At 36.5% G+C, this 12,013-nt stretch overlaps 6 protein-coding genes across 6 annotated transcripts; 5 read left to right on the top strand and 1 right to left on the bottom strand.

The window, feature by feature from the left end:
• The first annotated feature begins 426 nt into the window (after positions 1-426).
• Positions 427-5,547, top strand: LOC137574739 (trypsin 3A1). The gene is made up of 4 exons (XM_068287145.1): positions 427-442; positions 4,534-4,872; positions 4,941-5,236; positions 5,302-5,547. Exons 1-4 carry the CDS (start codon positions 427-429, stop codon positions 5,455-5,457), a joined length of 807 nt encoding a protein of 268 aa, XP_068143246.1. The 3' UTR covers positions 5,458-5,547.
• A 238-nt stretch (positions 5,548-5,785) lies between these two features.
• LOC137574611 (splicing regulatory glutamine/lysine-rich protein 1) lies at positions 5,786-7,159 on the top strand. The gene is made up of 2 exons (XM_068286983.1): positions 5,786-5,836; positions 5,894-7,159. Exons 1-2 carry the CDS (start codon positions 5,817-5,819, stop codon positions 6,912-6,914), a joined length of 1,041 nt encoding a protein of 346 aa, XP_068143084.1. The 5' UTR covers positions 5,786-5,816; the 3' UTR covers positions 6,915-7,159.
• A 159-nt stretch (positions 7,160-7,318) lies between these two features.
• On the top strand, positions 7,319-8,551 carry Dysb (Dysbindin). The gene is made up of 2 exons (XM_068286984.1): positions 7,319-8,199; positions 8,261-8,551. Exons 1-2 carry the CDS (start codon positions 7,419-7,421, stop codon positions 8,368-8,370), a joined length of 891 nt encoding a protein of 296 aa, XP_068143085.1. The 5' UTR covers positions 7,319-7,418; the 3' UTR covers positions 8,371-8,551.
• Positions 8,552-8,806: 255 nt separating this feature from the next.
• On the top strand, positions 8,807-9,505 carry Grx1 (Glutaredoxin 1). The gene is made up of 3 exons (XM_068286985.1): positions 8,807-9,065; positions 9,129-9,233; positions 9,319-9,505. The coding sequence occupies exons 1-3, from the start codon at positions 8,931-8,933 to the stop codon at positions 9,412-9,414; spliced, it is 336 nt and encodes a 111-aa protein (XP_068143086.1). The 5' UTR covers positions 8,807-8,930; the 3' UTR covers positions 9,415-9,505.
• A 57-nt stretch (positions 9,506-9,562) lies between these two features.
• On the top strand, positions 9,563-11,323 carry Rad9 (cell cycle checkpoint control protein Rad9). Its single transcript, XM_068286892.1, is given in 5 exon segments — positions 9,563-9,700; positions 9,775-10,001; positions 10,068-10,219; positions 10,292-10,777; positions 10,779-11,323. Coding segments are annotated over 5 exon segments (1,374 nt in total). The 5' UTR covers positions 9,563-9,666; the 3' UTR covers positions 11,254-11,323.
• Positions 11,256-11,973, bottom strand: Blos3 (Biogenesis of lysosome-related organelles complex 1, subunit 3). Its single transcript, XM_068286894.1, has 3 exons — positions 11,821-11,973; positions 11,611-11,764; positions 11,256-11,544 (listed from the first exon to the last, which is right to left on the bottom strand). Exons 1-3 carry the CDS (start codon positions 11,881-11,883, stop codon positions 11,306-11,308), a joined length of 456 nt encoding a protein of 151 aa, XP_068142995.1. The 5' UTR covers positions 11,884-11,973; the 3' UTR covers positions 11,256-11,305.
• Between the last annotated feature and the right edge of the window lie 40 nt (positions 11,974-12,013).

Here is a 12,013-nt window from a genome sequence, read left to right as displayed (position 1 = left end):
AACTTCGTGTTACACAAGTCACTTGAATCGTTGGAAAAAGGATCACAAAAAGGATACATCGTCACAGGATTTACAACAGAAGTGCAGTTCCTGTCCGGCTCTCATACCGTTCAGACATGGCTATCTGAGCCAAATAAATAGCCCAACAATCTAACAATTGTTTGGGTCTTTTCTTTTTTTTGTTTCCTCTTTTTTTGGCAAGTGAAACTAAATGTTAAGTGTTAAGTGTTAATGGAAACCGAATCTTTGTGAATTCGTTTGCTTATTTGCCCATCTGGACACTTATATAATTTTGATTGTTGCTCAGAAAGCCCTCATTAGTTTATCAGTTGGCTTTCGAGCAATAATTGAAACCAAATAAGTGAGCCTGTCAACAATTTAACCAATTTAACCTTAGAAATTACAATATTTTCAATTGAAACAGAAATGGCAAAAAGTTCAAGTAAGTAATATTTACCTAAACATTCTAGTAAGCTTTTAAATCTATTTGTTTATAGATCTAATTACGAATTTAACTAATCATAACATATTTTTTATAATCCTTTTAACAATTAACTCATGTCCACGATGTCCTTTTCAGTAAGAATATCTGTTATAACGATACGTTGTTTGTGCCATAAGTATCCTTATAATGGGCAATAACTTTTGATCCTTTATCCTTATCCAAGAGAAATCCAGCATTTATTTCCTCTCATTTTCTCCTTAACAAGTTGTCTATTGTTGTACTAACTGTGGCCTTAGTCCTTTAAGATATTAGGAAAAACAAAAAGCTCTAAAACTCTAGATAAAAAGTTGTTTAGGGTTGTGGCTAGAAGACTTTTTAGATGATTGGGAGAAAAGCAGTTAGAATTTACAACCAACTATAGACTTTAATATTTTGGCGAATCAGTTAGTAAGAGAGATTCGTAACTGTTCTCCAACAGTAGTAGATATCCCCTAAAGTTGGAGAATTCTCAGTAGACTGTCTACAGTTCTTACAACGCTTTGGGTACTTTCTTTCCATTTTCTTGTTCTCTTTTTGTGTAGAGAAGAGAGATTAGTCAATACCATCTTGTTGAGATAGTACCTACAAGTTTTTTTTAACCAAAGAAGCTATATCACAATTCGACTGCGTGAAATGGCCTCAATCTGCTCTATCCTTTTGAACATAAAGGATTTTAGAGAAAAACTAGAAGAAGGGATGCCCTTATACTGTTAACTCGACTCGATATATATACTTATAGGATAGAATTTGTATAATTTCTATAATATCCTTTGCAAGAATGCAAAAAACAAAGAAGACAAATCATCTTTAGTATAAGCATTGCAATTTTCAAAACAGTCACAAATAATATTCAGAAGCCTTTTGTTCATAGCTAAATATGAATTCATTCGACTGATTAGAACTTGGGTTTGACCAAATCTGAAGATTGTTTTCCAAGATTTTTGCAATCGACTTGAACTATTTGTCTTTCTGTGGTTCGCTTTGCCTGCAATGGGTTCAAACACTTTGAGCCAACTAATCGCGTACATAGCGTAGGTATTCACCCGCATAACAAAAAAAAAAAAAAAAAAAACTCAACGACTTCCCTCTTAACTGTAATTAGTCACCAACAAAATTTATAAACAAATACGTTGACAAACAACAACTACAAAAAGTGAAGAATAGAACGTCGTTGAACTCGGAATAGAAAAAAAAAAAACACACAACAAAATGAAAAGGAAAAGCAAATATACCCCAAACTGTCCGACCTTCACATTGAATGCGTCTTGAATGTTGCCTAAATCTAGTGTCAATGCACACTCGAAACTCGTTTTGTACAACAAATGTTGTTTGTATGTTGTGTATGTGTATTCACTCACTACTATTATTTCCTTTTTGTTGTTATTGTTTATTTATTTTGGTCTCATAGCGCCAAGTTTAATGGCCAATTTGTGGCGTCGTATTAGCATTTTTTTTTTTGAGTGTGTGTGAACTGCCGCGATCACTGAACTTTTAGGATGCGTGTGTTTTTTTGTTTTCATATTCAATTTCTGGTTAAAAAAATATATGAGTCTCAATTAATATTCAATAGGTTTTTGTTTGGCTACTCCACTGAACTGAATACGTTTGTTAGTTCAGAATGCATTTCCATGTGGAAAGATTTGTGATTTAACTGCGACTGCGACCTTTCCTTTGCGATTGTTTTTTGTTCGATTCATTTTGTTAAGGGCAATGTTAATGTCACATCATTACATTGATATCAACATTGAATTTCAATTAATATTACTACTCATTTTGTGGGCCCATCATTGGATATGCATTTGCATCTGAGTGATTCAATGTAATTTGCATATTGTGCGAATGATTAATTAGATTCTTCAAGTGCAACTTCATGATGGAAATATGACATTAAAGGCTGTTTACCGATTCGAGCAGGAAAATTATGCAAAATAGGTTGGTAAAAACTGCCAATGCAATGCCAATGCGATGTAGGTGAAGTTCTCAAAACCAACAAACAAACTGAACAGAGTGGCCCTCTGCTAACATTGATAGAATTGTTATGTGTCCATGTGATATATGTCCATCATTTCCGATCTACAGTGAGCAGAAGAGGATGATTCAGTTAATATTTGAGTTTATGTAAATGGGAATGGGATTGCTTGAATATGTCTGAGCAGGAGACGCTTCCTTATTGTCATTCTTTCTATCAACTTCAATCTGCTCTTCCTGTAAAAATGTTTGTAAGTGTAATTAAGTGAAGGTGAAGTGAATAATTGTTTATTTATTATCTGCATCACTTTTTCTTCCTTTAAATGAAATATTCTATATTCTTAAATGTTTTAAACTATAGTCAAATGATTTAGGCCTGATGCGATTTAGATTAGTTTTGATATAAGATCCAAAGTTTATAAAATTTTGATTAAAAAAACCTAAACTTTAGTGTTGAAAGTTGTGTGATTTTTGGTTCGTCTTCATTTTTTTGTAATTCTCAATTAGTTTTAGCTTTAAGGATTTGGTAAGACCAATTACAACTATCGGCTAATAGTCGGACTTGTTAACTTAGATGGAAACCTTGCCAAAGTTAATAAACACTTAACAACATCAAAATTAAAGGACATAAGAGATATAAATAAAAAAAGAAAATAAAGAAAAATAATGTTATCAAAATAGTTACGAAATTCTTGATAGAGACTTCAGTACAAGTTAAAGTTAGTTTATAAAAAATAAAATAAAAAAAGAAAACTTTCTTGCATTCCATTAACCAATTTTTTAGTTGCTAATATTTAAAAGACATCCTCAACAATCTCTAGTTTCAATGACAAGTTAAACAGACATTATAAAATATTTATACATTTATTACAACAAAAATAATAAAACATTACATGCATATTAAGTGAGACAACTTCAATAACACAATTTGTTGTGTAAATAAGTACGTGTTATAATTACAATATTTAAATGTACGCTTAAGGATAATGAGCCAATAAACTCCAAAAATATTGAGATATATGTACATATGTATGTATGTATGAGTATATTGTCACACCTAAAGTATATATTGTTGGGTCTACACCCACATTCAATGTCATGAACTTCATTGGGTCATAAAACGCAAAACATGTCTGCTCTGTGTGTGTGTGTGTGTGTGTGTGTGTTTCTTTTGTGCTCCTCCATTTAAAATGCCAAAACGTGATGGGTGCTAGCCGGCTGCAATTGAGTCCCCATAACAAAAGCTTTACCTAGAGGCAACAGGTGTCTCTCTCTCTGTGTGTGTGTGTGTGTGTGTTGACTTCCGTTCGTTATCAGAAATTGAGCTTTTTCGACTTAATCCGCATAGAACACAGTAACCAGAAATTCGAAAATAAGTCAGTGGAACATACACAACAACAAGGCTTAGACACCTCTCTCACACACACACACTGATAGACTGAGAAACATTTGGTCTACCTATATATAAATTAATTGGCACACAGAATATTTGTGACAGTTTGTTGAGAAGTTTCCGTTTCAACAGTTCGCTTTCGTTTAGAATTTTTTATTATTTAAGTAAAATGTTTAATTATTTAATATTTGTATTTGTATGCATAAGTGTTGTGACATTTGCAAATGGCCAAATTGCTTGTAAGTGTTAATTATGTGAATCCCCAAAATTTGAAACAAAGGACATAAAACTTCAAACCTTATGTAAAAAATTATTCAACGAAACTGATTTGATTTGTTTCTTTTATTTTTTGCTTTGTTTTTTAAGTGATTTAGCAGAAGAAAATTGTGCATTAGATGAAATCCTTTTAAATAATGAAAATAAAATATCAAAATAAAAAATAAATTGCTCAATTTTCATAAACTTTTGTTAGAAATTTCTTGTGCTTAAAAACCTTTAAAATTTAACTTAAAAAATATTCGAAATCTTTTGAATTCTATATTTTATTTAAATAGTTTTTAAACTTCACTAAAAACTATGTGAAAATAATAATAATTATTGAAATGATTCCAATTCCAATTCGATGTCCTTAAACCAAATCAAACCTTACGTTGGACATTAATTACAATTTTTCCTATATATTCGACAGTTACCAATTTACCGTGTACGGTGAGAAATCCAAAAATCGTCGGTGGCAGTGAAGCGGAACGGAACGAAATGCCCTTTATGGTGAGCTTAATGCGACGTGGTGGACACTTTTGTGGCGGCACAATTATACATGAACGCTGGATCCTGACGGCAGGACATTGCATTTGCAATGGTTTGCAAAAGTTTATGAAACCAGCCCAGATACAGGGTGTAGTCGGATTGCACAGTATTAGGGAGTATCTGAATGGTATAGGCAACGGACCAGATGCCTTGAGAGTGGACTTTAAGCAAATAGTGGCACATCCGCAATATGATTGTAATAGTGTTAAACATGATATAGGTATGATGAAGTTTGACATTCGAGCATTTCAATTCCTTGAATGATCAGCTGTTGGTGTTTTGTTAAAGCTCTGCTGGAATTGATTCAACCAATAAGCTTCACATCACACATTCAGCCAAGTTGTGTGAGCTCTGATAAGGGTCCACGTAGTTTGGAACAGGAATATGGCACAGTCTCTGGCTGGGGCTGGACCCATGAGAATCAAGCCGAAGGCGATCGTGCTGATGTCCTGCGCAAGGCCACTGTCAAAATATGGAATAATGAGGCTTGTGAGCAATCCTATCGTGCTTTGGGCAAAAGCAATAGCATTGGTGAGACACAATTGTGTGCCGGCTATGAGAATGGACAAATTGATTCGTGTTGGGTAAGTATAACATTTGATGAGGGAACTAGTTATAAAACAGACAACACACATCCACATTAAAACAGGCTGATTCCGGTGGTCCATTGATGTCCAAAGAGCACCATTTGGTGGGTGTAGTATCCACTGGAATTGGCTGTGCCCGTCCTGGCTTACCTGGCATATATACCAGGGTTAGCAAATATGTTCCTTGGCTTCAGAATGTGATATCAGGCAGAGGCTGACAATTATAAACAAAATCGAGTAAATGTGATTCAACTGTGATATTAATTGTATATTCATGTACTAAGCAAATAAAATATTTTCATTTAAAATAGTTTTCTATAAAATGACGCCTGAATTAATTTGCAATTTGTTATTTTTCAAATAATTTGTTTGACTCTATTTAGTCTTGTTTATGGAAAAATATTTCAGCCTTTTTGAATTAAAATTTTATCCGCCAATGCCACCGATTAAAATCTAAATTGCTAAGTGTGACCAGTTACTGTCTAATTAACTCAAAATGAGCCTAATGCCAGCAAATGGAGTCTGTTTTCAAGATAAATGTGGTAACGCTGCGAACAGCTGGCAGTGATAAACAACAATGGAGGATTCTTTAACAAGGTAAAAATAAAAAATTAAAAAAAAAAAAATTACTTAGATTCTTGCCTTATTTAACAGCCAGGCCATTGCCGAGCTTATGCGCGAAATCGAAACTCAGAATAACACAACTGTCGTGCAGCAAGAGAGAAAAGTGAATCCTCTAGGCGGTAAACCAAACAAAAACTTCCTAGGACGAACCATTAATTCTGCATTAATCCATAATAGGCGTGAAAGCGAAAGGATTTATGCAAATTGTCAGCAAAAGCTCCAGGAAATGGATGACAGATATGAGCGACGAAAGTACAATTCATTTTACAATAGGAGCAGAAGCAAAAGCCGCAGCAGACGGCGAAGACAGAGCAGTAGCTTCAGCTCGGACAGAAATCGGAGCCGCAGTCGAAGTCGCAGACGCAGCAAAAAGAAACATAAGAAAAAGCATACAAAAAGCAGCAAAAAACATAAGAAATCCAAGCATAGGCGCCGGAGCACCAGCAGAAGCAGCAGCTGTAGTTTCCGTAAAGATAAAGAAAGGGATAAAACTCCGATGACGAATGATCAAGTGGCAGGTCAGCCAATACCGCCATCGGAGCTATTTATGCAGCATTCCAAGAACATGGCCTTGGCTGTGGCTATTGCTTATGGACAGAGTATGTATGCTCAATCGTCGGAAGAATTGTCAAAAGAAACCGTCCCCGCCGATTCATCAATGAGTGATATATTTAAAGAGCTAATGTCTGATGATGAAGATGATGATAAAGCTAAGAACAAAGAACACATTTCAAGGCAACCACTCATATCACTTTCCCTTTCCTCATCGAGTGACAGCATTCACGAAATGTTGACTATTAATGTAGACACCGATGAGGAGCATGATGATGAATCCTCTAAAGGAAGCGTTCATCACAGTACGAGCAGTTCAGGCAGCTGCATAAGCCTAGACGATAGTACAGATGTTTCTCAAGCAGAGCCCCTAAAGAAGGACGATACTAGTGACCTAGAAATAATTGAACCCAAGCCGGAGCAACAGGCGACCAAATCGCTTGATGTGGAGCAAAAGTCAGATTCAAAGACTGCCACAGTGGACTTAACTGCTGATTAGTTGAATTGGAAGTTAGCCAAAGACAAGTACATCACAGAAATTTATTGAAATTATAGGTATATACAAAATGGTTAAGTCTGTTTACTATGAAGTTTTTACAAATAAATATGAGTTCATTTTTATACATACATATGTACATACATATGTCACACTTAAATACACTTTCTTGTGCATACGAATGGTTGTGAGAAGATTAAATAAAATGAAAACAAATATTTAAACTGATATTTGAAAAATTTTAAGAATTGGCAAATAAGATTTCTTTTTTTTCCCAATTTCCATTTCATTAAGTTAAACCAAATTTTAATTAGACTGCAACAAAGAAAGAGTACTTTAGCTCTCTCTCTCTCTCTCTGTCTCTCTCTCTCTCTTGCTCTCTTTCCTTCTGTGTGACTTTCTCAGCTGATTTTCTATGCCAATTAATAACATTAGTTCAATTCGTTTGCTCGTTCGAAATTTCTGTGAATAATTGTGGAATAAGTGGTTAATATCCATGCTTGCATAATGTTTGGCAATCTTAAAAAGAAACTAAGCAATGTTATCCAAGAGGGAATGGTGATATCGGAGAGTTTGCAGCAACAATATCGGCAACGTGTCAGCAGCAGTTCCGGAGCAAGTGGCGCAGGAACACCAACATCCCCAACAACCCCCACCAGCACACCGTTGGGCTACAATGACAGTCTATCCGCGTCTAGTCGAAGGAGTAGTAGTTTATCCCTGAGTGGGCAATTTCAATTGGCTGATGGAGTGCCCACAAACTTGAATGTGGCTGCGGGATGCAATCTTCTGGCCAAGTATGAAGACGATTGGCAACAAATACATGTGGCCAATGAGGAGAATGCTGGTCAGGCTGCTCAAGTGGCCAAACAAATAGCCGCTGTTCAAGACCGTGCCAGCGGCCAGAGGAAAGTTATCAATGAACTTAACCATTGCCTATCGGAAATACCCTCGCTGATAGTCAAACTTCACGCCAGCGCAAAGACATTGGAATCACTGGAACAAATGGGAGATCTGCTCGAATTGGAACTTGAGAAGCTGGAGGATCTCTGCGAGGAATGTGAACTGCAGGAACTGATGCTGGAAAAACAGTTTGAACTTTCTCGACATAAACAAAAGAAACTCAACGAATTGGAGCAATATAGACAACAAATAGCGGCTCAACATCAGGCCAGGATTGAGGATCATGAACAAAGATTAAGGCAGTTGCAGAAAGAACGACAGGCTGTCTTTGACGATGCCTTTCGTTGTGATATGGAGGAGTTTAAGCAGAGGGGACAATTAACCAGTAAATATACGAAAAAAAAAAAACCATTACGCATTATAAGCCAACATTTTCAATTTTACAGAAATTCAACCTGCTCCAAAAGACTTCAATAAATTGGCTTTGGAAGAAGTGATCCTTGAGCCCAATGAAGTGGAGGCCAAGGATGCATTGGAACAGTTTCTAAATGGCTGATCTTTTATTATATTTATGTAAATATTTATTCGAAATCGAACCGTTATGTGCCTTTAAGTGCAATTATGCGAACAATTTATGTATATATGTAGATAATTTGTGCATAAATGAATTTATCCTTTTGCATATCAACTTTTTGAACAATTAGCGACAATAATTATAATTTTTTCATCCCTCTCGACATTCCCTCTATTAAATGTAGCAATTTTTTTTTTTTTTTTTTGTAAAAAGCTATTATGAACAAGCCAATGCCAGATTTTGACAGCTTGTGAAAAATTTTAAAAACAAAATATGGTTTTCTTGTATTTCCTTAATAAAACTTAAGCAAATTCAATAAATATGTTTGCACTAACATTGAAATGTGGATGGTACGTTAGCGGGTCAAAGTGTCATCGATCTGGCAGCGCTATGCAAAAATTCATCGCGTTCATAACCTTTCTCCCCCATGCTCGCTCACAAGTGTTTGTTATCAGCTTATAAACAAATCGACATTGCCTACCCTCTACGCCACATCCACAGCGTCGACGAAGTTACCATTCCCTTTTTTGGATTTTGATCTTATGGGTGCAATTGGATCGCGTCCAGCAATAAATATGTCCAGTGCACAAGCCAAGTTCGTAAAAGACACCATCGCCAACAATAAGGTGGCTATATTCAGCAAAACCTATTGTCCCTATTGCACCATGGCCAAAGAGGTAAGAGTTGTAATGTGAAAAGTGAATGGGATTTCATCAATGTTTATCCAAATATCTGTCCAGCAATTTCGCAAAATAGATGTCCAACCCACGGTGGTAGAGCTAGATGGAAATCCCGAAGCAAATGAAATCCAAGCCATTTTGGGAGAGATTACGGGAGCCACAACGGTAAGTTTATTGACTTATGTCCGTGAAAATGAATATGTATTTAATGTATTACTCATTTTTATTTTTGTTGTTTTTTCCCTTAAAGGTGCCCCGAGTGTTTATCGATGGCAAATTTGTGGGCGGTGGAACGGACATTAAGCGAATGTATGAGCAGGGAACATTGCAAAAACACTTTCAGTGATGTGTTGTTTGTTTAGAGAATTTATGAGAATTTCCTAATTATGTGAAAAGTTTACGCAAAAATAAATAAAGAAAATAATAATTTATGGAAAGTAGCCTGGTGACCAAAGCTTATGCCATTGGTCCGGCATCTCTTTTATTGGTAATGTTTGTTTGGTATTTTTCTACGATACGGTCACACTACACCGACACTTTGTTTATTGCGAATTTTGCGGGAATTTAATTTCGCGAAATATTTAACAAATTAGCCCCAATGAAATGCACATTAGAAGGCAACAATGCCAAAGGTAGGCAATAAACTGTGAATATTCAATTTGATAACATTTTTTAACGTTTTTTTACCAACGTTTCTTCAATAAAGTCATTGCCAAGGCAATTCAGTCGCTGTCCAAGGTGGGCAAAGAACTGTATATTGAGGCGGATCAGCAGGGACTACAACTGAGAGCCATCAATGCCACCCATTCGGCGGTTGGCAGTATATCCTTTCAACGCTGTATGTTTGAGACATATAATTTACCATCCAGTCAATATTGTTATTGTAAAATATCAATGAAAGTCTGCCTGGCCACATTTCGCAACATGAAGCAGGTGATGACTTTTATATTGAAAAGATTGGATGTCGTGAATGGAAAGATGGGTAATTATTTATTTCAGGTGGAGCACTGTGAAATGAGCATTGTGGAGAATCATACGAAGTTCCAGGTAAAGCTACGATGTAAATTAGAGACTATGAAACAGGCTCTCATAGCCATTATTGACGATCAGAATATCAATGCTGCGGTTTCCAAGGAACCGAGTCCAAATGTGTAAGTGAATGTAACTTTAGTCTTAAGAGCTTGGGATTGTGTGTTTGTTATAAAGGGTCCAATTGTATTTAGCATTCGCGGTGATTTCAAATTATTTATGGAAATCTCCAATAATTTCAATACAAACGAAGAGGAACTAACTCTCGAGGTCGATTCAAATAGTTTGGCAGCCAAAAACTATATAGAAGGCGCCCGGGTTAGTGATCGTTTTATGCGATCGCAATTAAAACTAAAATCAAGTGAATTCGATCAGTATCTGGTAACCAAAAATACGGTAATCACATTTTGTATACGAGAGTTTCGGGCATTTCTACTATTTGCCGAATCTCTGAACGCACAATTAAATCTAGAGTTCAATGAAGCTGGTGATCCTTTACTCCTGAAAATTAAGAAACATCAAGAAATTGAATGTATCTTAATAATGTCTACCCTGTCGCCGGACGATGTAAGCTTCTCCGAAGATAATTGCCAAAGGGAATTGACTGTGGATGAAACACCCGACACACAGCAGGTTGTGTCTAGATCCCAAAAACGAAAAAATAGTCAACCTATTGAGGCAAATGCGCCCGAAAAAAAGGCGTATAGAGCCAGATGATTCACTAATGGAGTCCAATTCATCGCTGTCCAATTCGCTCTTCCAATTTCGACCCTCGGAACCGCCATCAGTAGAAGCAGTTCGTCAACTGGCTGATGTAGATACTCTTATGGTTATACCCGATGAGGCAGATGAAGAGGCACTTATGCTAGCCGCTGCTGATGCAGCCATGGCCACACAGATGCCAAAGACTAATCCGAATCCAAGTGTTCCAAGCAGCACGGAGGTTTGCTTTTACAATACAGAAGATACTACTATAGTGGACCAACAGCAGAATCAGGAGGAAGAGGAGGAGGAGGAAAGCATACCCCAATCGCCTGAACGTGAACAAAGAAAAATTCGTACAATTTTCTCGCGATGCTTTCAAAGCACTTATGTGCCGCGCGAGCCATCGCCAAATAGTCAAGTCTATGCCCCCAATTCCGACACAGAGGATTAGAATTAGATTTCTAGATTTGTTATAATTGTAAAATAAAAAAAAATAACTAAAACTAAGATATCTTGATATTTATGTGGGGTAAAAAACTGCTGCCCGCCAGCACAGCCGATGTTTTGGTCTGCAACTCATCCATGTGTTGCTGGGCCTGCTGCAGGGCAGTGTGAGCCGATTGCAATGATACTTGCGATTTAATAAGCATTTGGTCAGTGTTTAAAAGTTGCTTGGAGGCATTAACCACAAAACTACGTGTCAAACCAGTTAAGGCACGCCAAACGGCAATGTTGTTTTCAACTAAAAGGAGTACAAATAGATGGATTTAAAAGAGTATTGCACATATTATCATTTGGTCTTGTTTACTTAGTTTACGCTGGAGAAGATTATTGCGATAGATGGATGCTGTACTGGTAGCCATTGCCACTGCTTGGCTGGCACCTCCGCGCTGCTCATAGATGTCTTCGTCTTCATCGTCATCTTCCTCGGAAGCCTCGCCAGCGACTTCAGCCGCAAAAATCTGCAGCGATGTAAATTTAGGAATTTGAGTAAGATCACTCAGCTAAACTGGCTCACCTTTTGTTTATCCTGCACTTCTTCATCGGATTCGGAAGCTTCACCTCTGACCAATTCTGCCATTGCCAGAGATATTATAAAAACAAAAAAAAGAAAACAAATAGAAATTGTTTACTATTTGTGTTTGTTCATAAAACTAACACAGAGGCGTAACTGTGAGGGGAGTTATCGAATAAAAGAGAATATGTGATAA

Source organism: Drosophila tropicalis, unplaced genomic scaffold, assembly GCF_018151085.1.
Source record: "Drosophila tropicalis isolate 14030-0801.00 unplaced genomic scaffold, ASM1815108v1 contig_463, whole genome shotgun sequence".
NCBI lineage: Eukaryota > Metazoa > Arthropoda > Insecta > Diptera > Drosophilidae > Drosophila > Drosophila tropicalis.
This window is presented reverse-complemented; position numbering and strand designations above follow the sequence as displayed.